General features: G+C 41.2%; 1 protein-coding gene across 1 annotated transcript in view; it reads right to left on the reverse strand.

Moving 5' to 3' along the window:
* The window catches only part of Jph1 (junctophilin 1), an 80265-nt gene that overhangs the window by 19232 nt on the left and 43902 nt on the right, over positions 1–17131 (reverse strand). The window contains 1 exon segment of the mRNA XM_015485878.2: positions 4592–4710. Coding sequence (XP_015341364.1) covers positions 4592–4710 — 119 coding nt within the window.

Below are 17131 nucleotides of genomic sequence, written 5' to 3' on the forward strand. Positions count from 1 at the left end.
GTGCCAGCAACATGAAGCTGATGAGATGCAGCAGTTCATTAAGAGGACTAGCCAGAACGCTGCCAGGGAGGGAAATTATGACAAGTGCTGATGCAGTCAGCATTTTTAAGTCAGTCGTGTTTTTATAGACACCATTTATGAATTCTAAGGGCACTGTCCCCACTGGGGATTCAAACTGGGAAGTAGTCAGATGCAGGTCACCTGCTCAGTGACATGCCACACGATATGAAGTAAGTCAGCACACCACCCACTGACACTGGAAGCTAAGTCGTCATGGTTGGCACAAAGGTTGTGTACAGACAATGGCAGATGGTGGCAGCAGGGAATCCAGTTTGAACTTCAGAGGTGAGCCACCAGGGGCTGGCTATGGGCAGAAGGAGCACCATGAACAGTCCCCAAAACAAATTTCTAGAAGGGCAGTGCCCATAGCAAATGCTTCGTAGTGACAGCAGAAGTCATTAAGCAGAAATTAGGCATTTTCTCAGGAGACTGCCAATCAATCAAAAGGACCAGATTGAACAACTCTAAAAGCATGATTTAACCAGTAGCAGGACCACTTTCGCATCCCCTCCTTTCCTCTAGGACCTTATAGACCCATTTGTAACCATGCCACACCGTCTGTGACCACAGCCATAGCACTTGCCTGAGAGCAGTGGGACATCTATTCTGGTGCCCAGCCCTGGGCCAGCACTCAATACATGTTTGGTGAAACTGAATACATGGGAATGAATATGTGGTGAGAATAACCAGAAAACTTAAGAATTACTAATTTCATGTGTGCTAGTGGATTATTTGCTTTCCCTTTTTCATAAAAAAAAATGTATTTTAGGTTTGGAAGGAGAGCTTAGCAGCCATCTGTTTCTGGATGCTTCATTTTTCTTAACCCAAAGTAGGACAGATTAAGGAGAGGCATAGGCAATTATGTTTTTACAGACTTCTAACTCCTGTTGGAAATGCAAGCTTAGTTAACACTAGTCCATAATAATCTACACCCGAGACTTCACTTTCACCTTAGATAATGAGCGTACTCTGTGTGTGAGCACAACCTGCTGAAACAGGGCAGTAAGCATGTTGCCTAAGGAAGTGGGCTGCCTGTCTCCCAAAGGGGTTCAGAGTCATAAATTCACCACATTCTGGGACAGTGTTTCAATTTCTTTAGCCCATGGCCAGCTCCACTGATAAATAAAACGATTTTTACATCCTATTTAATATAACTTGCAATTAAGAACAAAACAAGAATCTTGATAGGGAACAAACTGAAACCACAGGTCCAGGAATCCTGTGTACAGTTTCCCAGTTGTCCTTGTTCTCCAACCCCTTCATCTTCTTGGTGATCACCCTCCGAACCTTCATCTCAGCCCTCCTGGCTTAGGAACACAATTTTACCAGCACAACCATGGCTTGGGGTAGATTCATATGACCACAGCTCACAAGACTGATGTATGATACCGAAAAGCCAATTCATTAGTTGACAGCAAGCTCTCCCTCTTGACAGACCTCGGTGGAAAGCCTGATCAAAATTAGTTTCTAGTGAATGTGGCATGGGGACAAGGAGCATGAGATGAATCAACTACCTAATGGCATCAAGATGAGCTGGCCTGATGCAGCCATTTCCTGGGTCAGGATGATCTTGCCAAGACAGCCAAACACACTGCTGGCTATACTTTCCTGCCTCCTTCCCCCCCAACATCCTTGCCAGTGCAACTACAATGATCCCAGGTTTGGCTCAGGCTTCTCTGGACAGGGTCTGGATGAACACTGCCAATCTCTGCCTCTGTGACTCACTTTTTTTCTATACTTCCTCGGGTTGCTGATTCTTTCTGGAGGTGTTGTCCTACACCCAGTCATGTTACGAGGAAATCCTGCAGTTCTTACAGCCACACTATCACCGCAGATCATCTGACCTCTCTCTGTGCAGTGTCATGGCTCATTTTCAAGTTTAACCTTCAGAGGGCAAACTTCTTCTGAGTTCTTGGGAGTGACTCACTATGTCATTCACACTGATAACAATTCAACTGTCTCTACGTAATCATCTATACACACACTCACATACATCCATTTGTATGCTCTTTCATTATTGGAACTTTACTCTTTGAGAACAGCCCATATGGCTGTTTTTTTTTTCCCTGCATTTTTAACTCAACTATAGAATCATTTCTTTTTTTGAACTAGGGCCATAAGATTTAACTAAGATGGTAAATACATGAAAATACCACCAGCTCCTAAAAAATCGATTTACCATGAAAATGTCCAAAATGTAAGCTTATGACATCCTTTTTCTCAGGGCTTGCAGCATCTAGGCATGGCAAACAATGGAGGTATTTATGTCTGAGATATGTAGACTCAATGAGAAGTCTTAGAAGAATTCCTTGAAAGCCCTTTTAGCAAATATCTATGTGATTTGGTCACCCTGTAAATGCAGAGTGGAAAGCATGATTTAAGGCCCTTGAGAAGACCTGTGATGCTCCCTACAGAAAGGACCTTCTCTCCAGTGGCTACAGGAAATGCTGGCCGTGGGTGCAGCCTTTCCAGGAGCTCTGGTTGCCAACAGACCCACTGTTCATCTCATGCCTCTGGAATGGATTCATTACTGATGGACCCCTTGCTTATAGGCGACTGTTTTAGCTAAAAAGGGGTAGAATTACATTTTCCCACAATATTTGTTTCCCCTCAAATGCTTTTACACCATAAAAACCCTTTAAAACCATTCAGTCTGGAAAACTGAGATGACCTTCCATATCATTTCCTTCTTGCTCACACCTAATAGAAGTCTCGAGGGACCCCATTGCCCAGCAGCTCTCCGCGTCTGCAGACAACAATAATAAGTTTGTTTGCTTTCAAAGCAGCCCAAGCCCAGCGTCTCCTCGTTGTACAGCTTCTTTCTACCATGGCAGCTCCCTGGAGAGCCCAGGAACACCTACTAGGTTTGCTGAAAACCTCCTGGAGCTCTTACCTCCTGGAACAGCTAACTCACCAAAGTACTTACACACTGGGGAAGTGTAAACAAAACAGGTGATTCCAGTACTATCTGTCAGTACCGGAAGAGGAAATCAAAGGAATCCTTTTGCAACAAAATATAAATATGTATATAGGATTCAAATCTACCCACTGGCTTCCAAGAGATGTACATGAGAGAAATCACCCATATCAGTGATTGCCTCTGTGTTGGTCTTGGACTCTTGGAGAATTCACTCCATGAGAACAATATCTAACATCTCAGTATTGAACTGGGCCCCTCTCTAGACTTGCTTATATAAAAACTGAAAACTGAGTCTTTTTTAACCTAGCCCTTTACTGTCTTTCTTTGCAAGAAACAATAATGAAATAAAACAACAAAAAACAAAAAAGGGGCTGGGGTTGTGGCTCAGCGGCAGAGTGCTTGCTTAGTACATTCGAGGTCCTGGGTTTGATCCTCAGAACCACACAAAAATAAATAAAATAAAGATATTGTGTCCAACTAAAAACTAAATGTTAAAAACAAAAACAAAAAAGAAGCATACCCCCAAATCAGCAGGTCAATTTTTTTTTGCAGTACTCCATCCTTTATTAAAGCCAAGTTTCTAGATTTTCTATGGCTCTTGCCATTCTGTGCACATTCACTTACCCTGTACATTGGGACTTAGAGATGCCCCTGGTTCTTATGTTGTCTCACCCTCAGCAGAACCAGAAGCAAACCAAATACCCACACCACTCAGGGTGCTGGGAGGGATGGGGAGATATGCAGCTTGACTGATTTAATAAAAATCAATGGGTGGAAATTCTTTACCATGAAAATATAAATTTTAATAGAAATTTAGAACATTTTGATCTCTTTACCTAAAAATCTGTTTCTCTCTGTAAATAATCACTAGAAAGATGTTGCATATAGAACAACGGAGACACATACATTCAAAGGTATAGCTATTTTGAAAACAAAAAACCCTGTTAGTATATTATAGAAAGGGATGAAAACAGCTTACTGGGAAACTACTAGGAAGTGAGTTAAATTTAAACTTCCTGCAAGTATTTGTTGGTGGCTATTTTTTGATATTTGAGAGACAGGTGATCAAGGTGATTTTTTTTTTTTTTATTTGAGGTTGTCACTTTCCATTTCTTCCATTACGACACGCATTTCCCTCTTCATCTATTACGGTTAATCTGTCTTCAAGTAGTTACCAACTAACAACACTCCTCTGAGCTTCAGTTTAGGTACATAAAAAAACAAATGAAGAAACCCCACAGTACTTACTAGTTCTTCTCCTATTGCTGATGCCATTATTGTCTGTGCCTCTGAGTCTGGGGACGTTTGTGATGGAATGTGCAACTAACACAATTTTTCATAAGTCAGATACTTTTAGATTCCTGACTTGTTTGGAGCTCTTGGCTCAAAGCTGGGGGGCAATATGTGGCTGGGAGTGCAGAGGCAGACAGGGAGTACCCCCCAAATCTCCATTGCTGACAAACTTGAGGGGATATTTTGTTACTTAATATACACTCCCACTGATCTTGTAGTATTACTGAGTCATGAACACAGACCTTTATGTGAGAAAGGAAGTAAAAGAAAACCAAAGGCAGTGCTCCAATATTTCCCATCAAAGGAGAAGGGTTTTACCTGGTTGGTAGAAATCAGGTGACAGCTCCCTGGCTACAGCTCTCGCGATGTCGCACTCCTGGCGGGCGGCCAGCGCAGCCTGGTCAGCAGCGTCAGCTTTCGCTCTTGCGTGTGCAGTCCTACATGGGGCACGAAAGGGCCAGTCAGCAAAGGTAGCACCTTATTAATTACATGTGGACAAGCAAACGTCCATCCAAGAAAAGAACTGTTCATTAGGATCATGGCCTGATACCTGCAGTACTAAGCTTTAGTGTCCTATCACAGTGGGATTTCAACAAAAAGAGATGAAGCTACCCGTAAATCGCCTCAGTCATTTCAGGAGAAAATGAAGAGGATGAGCGGGGCCTGTGTAGCCTGATGCTAAGTCTGGTTGTCAAAACTTATTGGATCAAATCTGTTGGCTGTGGTTGGTATTACCCACCCTGAAACTATGGAGAGAGCATATGATTTAATACAGTGTTCATGGACTGAATTCCTGTGGTAGAATCAATGTAAAAGTTTGATCAAGCAACCTCTGTTAAAGTGGCTTTGGGGGGGGGATTAGCAAAACTGTCATTGGTACTCTTTATCAATGTCCATGGCTTAAAAACTCTCACATGGCCAATTTTTGGGTCACCAGCATAATGCTATAAGGGATGTTGCTGGGAAATGTACACTACTGTCTCCTACCTGCCTGCTCAGGAGGGTTACCCAGGAGCCCACTTAGTTCACTTTTAAGCAATATTTTTTTTGTATGAAATAAAAATGAAAAGGGGGCAGAGCTGACACAGACAAAATGGATCTCTTGGTCTTCCATTCCTTCCCTGGCCTATCTGTATTCCCTGAAATCTCTACTACTTCCAAAGGGCTAGGGGCAGGGGAGAAAGAGACAGGGAAAGCCCTAGGCTTCTTAGGGCAACACAGGAGAATGGACATCACCAGTCCCAGCAGAGAGGATGTGGAGGTCAGGCAGAGAACCATGGGTTATCCACTTCTGAAGCAGGCAAACCTTGTCTAGTTAATCTTTAGGTGGCAATTATGGGTATCTAATTTTTCTAACTGCTTAAATTTTCTATCATATTTTATTAGCAGTAGGCAGGGCTATAAATAGCTAATAGTAAAAGCTGAATGGAAGTCTGACAGAAGTACGTGCACATCTCCCAGAGACAACAGAGAAGGGAGGAGTTGGGAAATGGCCCTGTGCAGCTGGTCTTTAGGGAGGAACACAGCTGACAGCTGGCTGATGCCAACAGATCCAACCCACAGAGGTACATGGTCAGAAGGAAAAACAGGAGGATGGGGCTGGCCTGAGACCACTGGTAGGAGGCTCCATGTTCAACCTACTTTCTCCAACCGCCTCTTCTCATCCTGGGCTCTCATGGTGCCCATTTGTCTTCTTAGGACCCAGCCGAGCCTGGAGGCTTGATGTACTAGATTGGAAGCTTCACGAAGAGTGGGAGTTTGGATGTTTGATCCTCTGCTATAAATCCCAATGCAATGCACAGAACACTACCTGGGCACACTACTGGGGGGCTACTTTATGAATCAAGAAATGAATGACACTTTCTTAGAACAGCTGGACAGTTAACTTACAAATAAATGGAATGACAAAACCACACAGACAATAAAGAAACAGTGGGTGCCAGGAGTTCAGAGTACAAGTAGGAAAAGGGGGAATGAGTGGAGCTGAGGGATGCTCCTTAGGCATTTGGTTGCTCCAACATGGAGCGTGGACCCTAATGCAAATGACAGCCTTGAATGTTTATGTATCGATAGTGGCTCGTCAGTTATACCAAATGCACTTACTGATGCAAGATGAAGGAAGCTGCACATGGGCCTTGGGTGCAGAGAAGAGGCAGATGGGAACTCTTTGTGCTTTCTGGTCAATTTTTCTAGTAACTTAAAAACTGGTCTAAAAAATAGACTCTATTAATTAAAAATGAATGAATTAACTCCAAGCCTTCAAAACAATTTTTTTTTTTCCAAATCATGTAGGATATTTCCGATTACTTCTGTCTATAGGGTATCCTAAAACACGAAATGGAAACAAAACCAAGAGACTAAGAGAACATATTCCTAAGCAACTGCTGTAGAAGCTGGTTGCGTGGTGCCATCCTTGATGGTAGGGGAGGCTTTGTTCTGTGTCTGAGTCAGGAGATGCCCTCCGTTAATGTTCTTTCCGTTTCTCAGAATCTTTCCCAGAATGATCTTCCATTTTATCTGCTATTCTTAGCTAGAGCCTAATTATGTCTAGGTATCATAATTAATGAAGCCATAAGAGTACAGCGGCGCTGCCTTATCATGTAGTCTGCTAGCCCTTCGATGATAAATCTACAAAACTCACGAGTAAACCACTTACTCTGATACAACTGCAATATGCCATCATATAAACTCAAATAAAATGGTGGTATTATCTTCACCACTTTTGACAATAGGATAAACTGGAGAACAGATAAATACAGCTTACCCTTCTGCAGATACATTTTGAAAGCACAGTGTTATGGGAGCTTCATTTGCCACTTTTTTACTTAACTCTTTACTTTTTTATTTAACTCTTTACTTTTTTACTTACTCTTTCCTGTAAGACTAAACTGAGGGAGAGGACTTCCCTGTCTAGCCCAGCTCCATGCTGCATGGAGTACTGCTGCACGGCTGGTCAAAAACCACATCCAAACTGGTCTAAACCATATCCAAACCACATCCAAACTGGTCAAAACCACATCCAAACTTGAACCCAGAAGTCTGTTCAGAAGCTTTTGGTGAACCCAATCTTGAGATGTGGAACAGAACAGGAGCTCTGAGTTTGCTGTTACCATCAGTCACATGTGCCCACGGCTACTGGAATGTCTAGCTTTCGCCCAGGAATAATCTGGACTTGCCTCTGGCTCATGTTAGTGAATTCATGTGTTCAAATCCCAGGCCCAGTTCCAGAGCTGCACACGACCCTTTTAATCAGCCAGCTGGTACAGACATGCCATTGTTCCTGGGGTGCAGCATCGGGCTGGGCAGTCTGCAGAGATCAGCTGAAACCACTCAGCAGGATGCCTTGCTGCTGCAGCTGGTCACAAGGAAAACATATGTGCACCGAAGGAGCATGGTACCCAAGACACATTTCATTCATTCAAAAGCTTGCTGACATTTACAAGTCTTTTAGGCCTTTTAAGAAACTCCACATACCATTATCACATATGCTTCCCCCACTGAATGCAGTAAAAATAACCAAGAAGCAACTCCTTTTAGTGAGGCATCAGTGGCTGACTTTTAGGGCTCTCATTTTACAAATAATCCAAAGTTTTAACTTGTGGAGAGTTATGACGTGGGCAAAGCTATGAGAATGATGCTGATATACAGAGAGACCTCGCAGCCTGATAATTTTTTCCCAGACACCAGCCCTGCAGAGGTCAGCTGTGAACAGACACACCAGGAACCAAAACTTCTTAATGCCAGGCAGAACTTGGGAGTTAAGAATGTAACTACAAATTATTTTTCTAATCAGTCACCCGATGAGTATCTAAGGTTTTTTTCTTTAAGGACCAAAACAGTGCTTCATAACCTCTCAGGCCACCTTAGTTGGAAAACAATAATGTAGTTTTCCCAATCTTTTTTTTTCTTTCACTTTCCTCCCTAATTGACACATTCAATTTTTCTTAAATATAACTATGCTTTTATAAAAAGCGTATTCAACCGTACACTGAACATACTCCACTTATGCTCCTCTTCTGGCCAATGAACATGCCGCTCACGGTCTTTAAATGTGTACTCTGACTTCTAGCTTTTGATAGCTCCTATGTCTACTCTCTGACACAGCTGATAAAGGTTTTAATCTAGAATCCATCACAATTCTGCTAACGGTAAAACTGATATTTACAAAATTTGCTATTTCTAGTTTTTATACATTCTCTTCTCAACAATAAACTGCTTCAAAAAGTATGCTGATTTGGAGGCTGGAGGTTTAGCTCAGTGGTAGAATGCTTGCCTAGTATACATGAGGCCCTGAGTTCAATCTCCAGTCTCTCTCTCTCTCTCACACATATATATATTCTGCTGTCCTTTTAAAATGTGTTATATGTATTAAGTCAAAGTTATTTTACTGATCCAACCCTTAAAACTTGATGGCAAAGGCTATACTCTAATTGGTTCAGTGTCTGCTCTTGTGATTTTCTTTGACAACCAAGTATTTAAAGCTAATTATTAGGAAAATTTAAAAATAAGAGCAATTGGTAGATAGCTTGAGAAAACCCAAATCTCAGCTGATGGCAATACTGCACTTGCAGTTGCTCAAGCCAAACCCTCTGAGCCATCCCTGATCCCTCCCCCTTTCTTTCACATGCCCCATCAATTGTCAGCAAATCCAGTTGGCACCACCTTCAAAATACATCCTCAATCCAACTGTTGCTCCTGCCCTGGTCGCAGCATTAACATCTCACCAGGGTTACTGCAAAGGCAGAGCCCATCTCCTTGACATTTTATTTCCCTTCTGGTTCTCTTGAAAATGCCTGACAATAACCAGAAATTCTTTCCTGGGTTATGGCATCATGGGGGATAAAATGCAAAAAATATGACCTGTGAGCCTTCCTTTTGGACTGTGACATTACTCATTTATGTGAGACCTAGATTTCAGAAAACCAATTATCTTGTGCAGACAGTTGCAGCCCTTTTAAAGAAGAAATTAGTCTGTTGAGCAAGGAATACTCCCTGATAGGAGAAGAAGCAACTGGCTCCTGAAATTGCAATTGAAAATCAGAGCCATGATTTCTAGGTGACTAGCACTTGGTAAGAAACTGGTCCTTCAATCTGGATTTGGTTCTTGGATAAGACAAACCCAGTGAGGCTCAGCATCGCACAGGGCCCTTAGATGTCTTCCACCTTCTAATCTCAATCTTTCACACAGTGATTGACTGACAGCTGATGAAGATTTTAATCTAGAATAGACAATGATTCTACTATCACTCCGTTCTCAGGAACTGGTTTGGGAAGACTACATCTTAGGGGTCCCTATCTATCCCATCTATTGGTTCTTGAATGTTAATTTTCTCCATAAATTATCATTTTTAAAAAAAGAAATAAAAGACAGCACCTGAAGTAGTAACTTCAAGAAACTGAATTCTTAGATTCTGGTTTAAAACATGTTATATCATCAGTGAATAGTTCATCCTATTTGCTAATGCAGGAGATCATGTCTTCCTTTCCTCTAAAATATAGCCAGTTATTTAGGTACAAAAGGTAAACTAAGGGGCAGAATATTTCTATTAAGTTAGGTATTTGATACTTACAGGTCTAAATTTTTGCACATGTATTAGAAAACAGGCTTTGGAAGTATTATTAGTCTGAGATCAGGTCAAGGCCCATCTGAGCCACAAATGGTTCTAGTTGAAGAGATCAAAAGTTAAACCACATTACTTTATCACAGAAATGTCTCTGCAGAATTGCAGTCAGTATCAGTCCCTGGCTTTCTCTCAAGGGCAGAGAAGAATGTTTCTATACCTTTCATGAAATGCTGTCCATTATGTGTATTGTTGTCATGTTTTATTGAGATTTAGGTGACGCAATCCTCTCATTGTTCAGTGCCAGGAAAAAATCAGTCTCTGGTGATAAACTGGTTTGCTTCCTTGTACCATACAATGTGGACTACACAATCTGTTGTTTCTCTTCTCGTTAAGGCCGCCAGAAAACCTAGAGTTAAAGCAGCCTCCACGAAAGCACGTAGCTATCTAACCACACGCTCTGATGCTAGACTCCCACCGTCAGGGACGCTATCGTGAATGTGACAGATGAGAGGGCCCTGAAAGCACTTTCTGGAAACCGGCAGGATATTTACACAAAACAAAAAGCCAATTCCCGGATCAATAAATTCTTGTTACACTGGTTTCTTGAGCTCCAGCCCCTGTCAGTGTGCTAATACTCAGGGGACAGGTATAATGACTTGGGAACAGCAGAGTTTACTACTCAGTCTCCTTTTATAAGATTTTCTCTAAGTTATAACATTTTTACACTTAGAAAAATCAGTCCTCACTCTTCAGTACTTTAGCGACTTTATTCCCTAACATCTGATCAACAACTTAATAAGCTTAAAGGCTACATTCTCTTGATAGCCAGGTCAAAGTCACATTTTTACTTCTTAATTGGAATATGCCAAGTAAAAAGTAATTCCACTTTATCTTTTTTTTTTTTTTTGGTTGCTTCTGGAGATGAAACTCAGGCTATCTTACATGCTAGGCAAGTATTCTACCACTGACCTACACGCCCAGCCCCTACATTTTGACAATAAAATTTTATTTTATAAAAATTATCTGAGATTTACCTCCAGATGTTATTTATATCAGATGAGAAAAAAAAATGTGACATTAAAAAAAACTTAAGGCATGTTTTATTCTTGAAATAATCTTTGGAGAAAAGTCCTTTTTAATGAGGGTCATTTTAAAGTTCAAGCACATTATCATTAAATAATATTAAAACATCTATTTCAAGCTTAAGCACATGCAACCCAGTAAATGGGTGAAAATACTTGCCAATCACATATCTGAAAGGGGGTTAGTACCCAGGACATATAAAACATTCCTACAATTCAACAACATAACCTTATCAAAAAATAAGTCAAAAACCTAAATAGGCATTTCTCAAAAAAAGATACACAAATGGCTATGAGAACATGAAGAGATGCTCAGCATCACTAAACACCAGGGGAATGCAAATCAAAACAATGAGATCCTATCTCACACCCATCAGGATGGTTACTACCAAAAAACCAGAAAGTTACAAGAATGTGCAGAAACCATAACCCCCTGCACTGATGGCGGGAAGGTGAAGTGGCTGCTGCTCTTCTGGAACATACTATGGCAGCTCCTCAGAAAATTTAAAATAGAATTGTCACATGGTCTGCCGATTGGATTTTGGATATAGGCACAGAAGTAAAGGAAAGCAGGGTCTTAAAGAGATATTTGCACACCAAGTTCATAGCAGCATTATAATAGCCAAAAGTTTGAAGCAACCCAAGTGTCAAACAACAAAAAAATTGGTATATGTAAACATATTATTCAAGCTTTAAAAAGGAAATTTAGATACATGTTACAACATGGATAAACCTTGCCGACTTTATGCTAAGTGGAGTGGGTCAGTCACAAAGAGACAAATATTGTATAGGGTAGCTAGGGTAGTCAAATTTGTAGAGAAAGAAAGAATTAATTGTGCTTGCCAGGGGCTGGAGGGAGACTTTGGAAAGATGGTTAGTGGGTACAGCACTTCAGTTTTGCAAGATGAAAAACTTCTGAGGGATCAGTCATAAAAGTAAAGGAATAACTGCTGGACATTTTTGGAAAGATGTCAGAACTTTCAAACAGGCAGACAGTTTTCCTGTCTGTTTTGCTACCATAAAAACCTGCCATAGAAGCCATCTTCAAAAATCCTAGTGGAAGGGATAAATGGGTGAGGAGGAGAGAAACATGAGGGAATAACCCCAAGATTCCAAATAGGTATTCAGACGCCTGGTCTTACAGCAGATAGAAACTGTGTAGGCCCTACTCCAGTTTGGAGGTGATGACACACTCAGTTTTACACAAGTAGGAGTTTATGTGATGAACATTTATAGTTGGGAAAACAGTTTATGACCTCTAGTTTATGATGTAAACTAGAGGTCCAGGCAATAAACAGAAGTGTGAGCATCATGATGTGTTCAAGGAAAGGTGGCTGAACTCGTCAAAAAGCAAAGAATTGAGGATTGAAACCGAAGTGTCCTGGGGACTGGGTGGAGGAAATAGCAAAATAACCTGAGAGAAGGGAGCATACACAGAGCTGGTGAACTTCCCACAGAATCCCTTTAAGTTCTTGGGTGAATCTTGGGCTCCTTTTAGGAGTTAAGTGGGTCACATCAGTATCTGTCTTTCCTCTGGGGTAGCTGCATTTTTCTCAGCCTGACTGGCTGATTTATGATTTATGGCAGCCACTAGCAATGTGGTGAGGATCTAAGGAAGGGACAGTCTGTCAATCCCCCTGTGCTAGGGAAAGTAAAGGCCGAGTCAAGGCGGCTGAATTTGTTGAGACCTATTTGAGGGAGCAGTTGGAATAAGAAGGCCACGGCTGAAGCCAGATGGAAGGGAGTCGGTGAGGAACTGGGCAGAGGAAGTGGAGGAAGCAGGTGTGGGGCACATGCTGGAGACTTTTGACCCAGAAAGGAAGAAGGAAATTTGGACAGTAACCAGAAGAATTAGCTGGGTCAAGGGAAAAGACATTTTACTTGCATTTTAAGTAAATGAGAACTGATACTATTGGAAGGTGGGAAGGAAGATGCCCAGAGAATAGGAGAAAATGAAGTTTTGAGAAGATGACTATTGTTGGAGCCACATCCTAGATGAGGCGAGAGAAACAAAACAGGAAAAAATATTTTTTAAAAAGGGATGAGTTGATCCAATGTTTTAAGGTTATTCAAAGGATAGTAAGTTTGAAAGAGAACAAGAGTGTCATGGGGCTTTGGAACCAGAAAGACCTGGGCTCTCACCCCAGTTCATCATGTTGACTGTGCCCCCAATTCTCTTACCTGTAAAATGGGGACAATATTAATGTGTAGAGTTAAACTGAGATCAGGATTGATTTATATGAAGTGCTTAGAATTAACTTAGGGTATTTATTGGATAAATGCCCATTATCTGTCTTCTGCAGAAATTAAGAGACAGTGGGGAGATTCTGAGGGCTTAAAAGAGGTGAAGATGAAGAATCATCACTGTATCAAAGTTCTAAGGAATGGAAGAAAAGTATATTAGAAATGCTAAGTGGCCCAGGAGAACCTGACCTGGGTTTCTATGACTGTGCATCTTTCTCTAGCAGGGTTCTTCTCTGGGAGAAGCAGAGGAAGTAGAATGTGGCTATGACACAGAGGCAAAGACCCGGATCAAGGAGGATGGGGAGCAACATAGAGTCACCTGGAGCTGTGGGCAGGGAGGAAGAGTCCACCACCAAAGGTGGTCATTGAGTCAGATGAAATATAAGGAGATAAGTTAAGATTGGGTGAAAAATGTGAGGGTAATCAGACAAGTGTAAAGTCATTATCAAAGTAGACTTTATGGTTTTAGGTATTTTTTAGCTGACTAAAATAAGATCTGTCTTTCCTAATGAGAAATTATATAGATAGTGTATTATTTTGACTGAATCTGGCTTGCTATTAAATAATATATCTTTAGGTCAATTTTTTTCGGGAGGGTGCTAGTAGGCCTTTGGCAACACTAGGTAGACCAAATTATTTTAAGGTAGATGCATATTCTATAAGATGGAGCTAGACATAATCACAAGTACATTTTTTCTTGGGCACTGTCACAGAGACACCTGGATGTGTCTAATAAGAACTCTGTAGCTTCAGGATCTGATTACTTCTGGATAATGATAAAAATTAAAATGTCAATACTGTTTTTATTTTCCCTTCAGTATTAGGTTTCTTGTCTTTTGCCAAGGGTCTGTTATAGGTACAAATTAAATTACGGCTAAGAATTAGAGCAATTTAAGACCACGTAATGGTCAGAACACATGATGGCAGCTCGAGGTCTTCAGTTCAAGGACAGACAGATCATTTATTATGGATCATAAACTGGCCTAATCCCCACTTGCTGCTGCAAATGTCCATTAAATGCATACCCTTGGTGCTTAAATAATTCCATTTTATAAATACTTATATGTTTAAAAAAATTAAGCAATCACCATTCACTCCTTAAAAATGACACAAGGCCTTTAGATCTTCTCCTTGAACTCAAGTTGAAAAACAATCGCTACGGTAATAAGATATCCATCTTCTATCATCTGAAATGGCTCTTAAGATCCCAAAGCTGCCCCTTCACTTTGTTCTGTCCAGATGAGCCTAACTAGCAAGCAACCTCTATTGGGTTTCTGATGCTAAACGGTACAAACACGAACTTGCTTGGGAATAGCTATCATCTTGAGCTCTTATCACTTCGGAGGTACACATTTTGAAGCTATAGTTTGGGAAAGAACGACTCTGGGAGAAATACTAAAGTGTCAGGGGTGTGGTTATTCTCTCAGCAAATTAGTTTTCATCATTTCACATTTCCTGGTAGGAACTGTGGTTCCATTACTCCAGTTACCTCCTGCCTCGTCTGGGACCAGAAAGCATTCAATAGTTCAGTCAAGGAGTCCTCAACTATTTTTACTTTAAATTTCCAGCCTTTTCTGCAACATACTACAACAAGCATGAAGGTACTGCTCTGATACATGCTAAGTCTCTGGATTTTAAGAAGTGACTCTTTAATCTTCTGCTTTTCCAGACACATTAAAAACACAGTTGTAACTTGGAAAGTCTCTGAGAATTCTGTGGTCCCTCCCCGATGGTCAGGCAATTTTTTTTTCCTTCTGTAGAGGTCTGCGACTCAGAAACATATTCAAAGTCACACAGCTATCTTGTGGAATGAATGGATGGAACCCAAGTCTCTTACCCTTTGTGATAACGGCAAGCAAGTATGTTCTGAGAAAGACTTCTGTATTACTTTAGCAAACCTTCTAGTATGTAATTATTTCACTTTTCTTTCTGCTCTAAAAATCCACTCATTTTCATAGTTCATGCTTTCTCTTTGAATCTGTTATTGCTCTCTTTAATCAATCTTTATTTTTAATAGACTAATGCCGCTATTGAAAAATGCAAATATTCAGCTTTCTTCTCCTACACATTTTTTTAAAACCAATTTTGGCTGACTTTCAAATGAAATAACACAGCTTAGAAAACATCTTACTAAAGACTACAGGGCAGATTTGCTTCTCATCAAGGTTATTCTTTAGAAGGAACATTTTTAGGTGGTGTTAAAAATACTACAGATTCATCCAACTCAGAGTTGCCTTCCCCAAATCACCAAATTAGTAATTAACGCCTCCAAGTTTAAAAGGAAATATCAGAGGATCATCTAGTTCCCCCTGAATTCTTAAAAAGTTTTCTCTTTTTTCCTCATGAGAATCTCAAAAAATTATGTTGTATTTCCCTGTTTTCAGCATTTGCTATGTTAAACTGAGAATAGAAAATTTTCATTTTAAAACTCGATAAAATAGCAGCTTATCCAAGGATACCGAGGAAAATAGAAGTGGAAACAAATGGGTAAACCAGGGCTGCTGGTTTTCTCTTTAGCACCTTTAAGTAACAATTGGTGTAATGGAGGGGCAAAGACAGTTTTAAAGATGAATGCATGAACACTGAGATACTAGTACACCAATACTTAGAGATGGTAGAAACGCAAGGCAGGATTCAAATCAGGTCAGTCCAAGAATCTTGCTCAAAGAATAGGAATCTTTTCCTCTGGTCCTGATAAATGGTTATGTTAATATTCTTGGAGTATTTGGAATATTCTTGACCAGATGCCTCCTCCTGTCTGCCTATGCGTAGACTCTAGAAACATTCTAATGAACTTTTAAATTTTATTTATTTTCATGGTGGGACTGACTGAATCCGGGGCTTGCTGGTTAGCTGGCTGGACCCTGTTGCAGCCACTGAAGAATGCAGGGCCTACCTTCCTCGACTCACTGCCTTAGTGACAGATGTATTAACACAAATGAAACCATTCCTCCCCAATAGGAGGATCAGCCCAAGTCCAAAGACACTCAAGAAGAATTCCAGGCACTAAGGGGATGTTATACAAGCCAAGGCCGAGGGTTGGGGAGGGGCACAGAGGATGCCATTCCCACCAAAGTAGGGATTTCCCTTCAAGTCCAAGAATTCAGAATCTTCTGTCATCTTGTAATTGTGGGAAGTGTAGGTTGAACTCCAGAGGGGCAGGAGAGTTGCCACCTTAGTATTAAGATCCGAGCTTCTACTGCCTGGCTGGTATCTGATGGTGGCTCTAGCGGGGTCTCCAGTTGGCCCCAGAGCATCCAGCCATCCTTTCAGGTTAGAATTGTTCAATGTGCCAAGTTTTGGCCAGCGATGAGTACTGGAAATAGGTCTTGCCTCTGAAATGACAACAGATTCAGTGACAAAGGACACGCCCCCTGCTTTATCAGCTAACTGTCCTCTCTGAAGCATGAATGTGAAAAGCCCCCTTGTCTTTAAGGTGGAGAACACGCAGCCATGATAGGAGATCCAGGATTCCAGTGGAAACTTATAAACTATATTTATAATTTTGGACCCTGAAAATACTGCAAGAGGTGATGGAAGACAGGATTGCATGTTCTATGCTTTGTCTTGTCATGAAGGAAACGGGGGCACAGAAAGCCCTATTATAGTGTCATATAGGTCCCTGGGGTCAACCAGTTATCTGAACACATGAACGTCACTGAGGAAAGGGGAGGCTATGAGAGTCAGCAATGATGTCCAGAAGAGGCCCACCCTGAAGGGACCTCCCTTCCATTAGGGATAGGTATGGAGTCCATGCTCTGATAGACAGGACTTTTTTCAAGGAGGACCTGGAATACTCTGGTAGTGGCATTTGTTCCAGAGTCAGGAGGAGAGTTAAGAAGCCTCTGTGTACGCATGACAAGGACATAGTGCTAGAAGCTGGAGACTGCTCACTGCTGGCTTCTGTGCTGTTAGGAGCTCTCCTGGACCTCACGAACATCTCATTCCTTGTTATTCCTATGGATGCA

Source organism: Marmota marmota, unplaced genomic scaffold (genome assembly GCF_001458135.2).
Source record: "Marmota marmota marmota unplaced genomic scaffold, marMar, whole genome shotgun sequence".
In the NCBI taxonomy this organism is placed as follows: domain Eukaryota; kingdom Metazoa; phylum Chordata; class Mammalia; order Rodentia; family Sciuridae; genus Marmota; species Marmota marmota.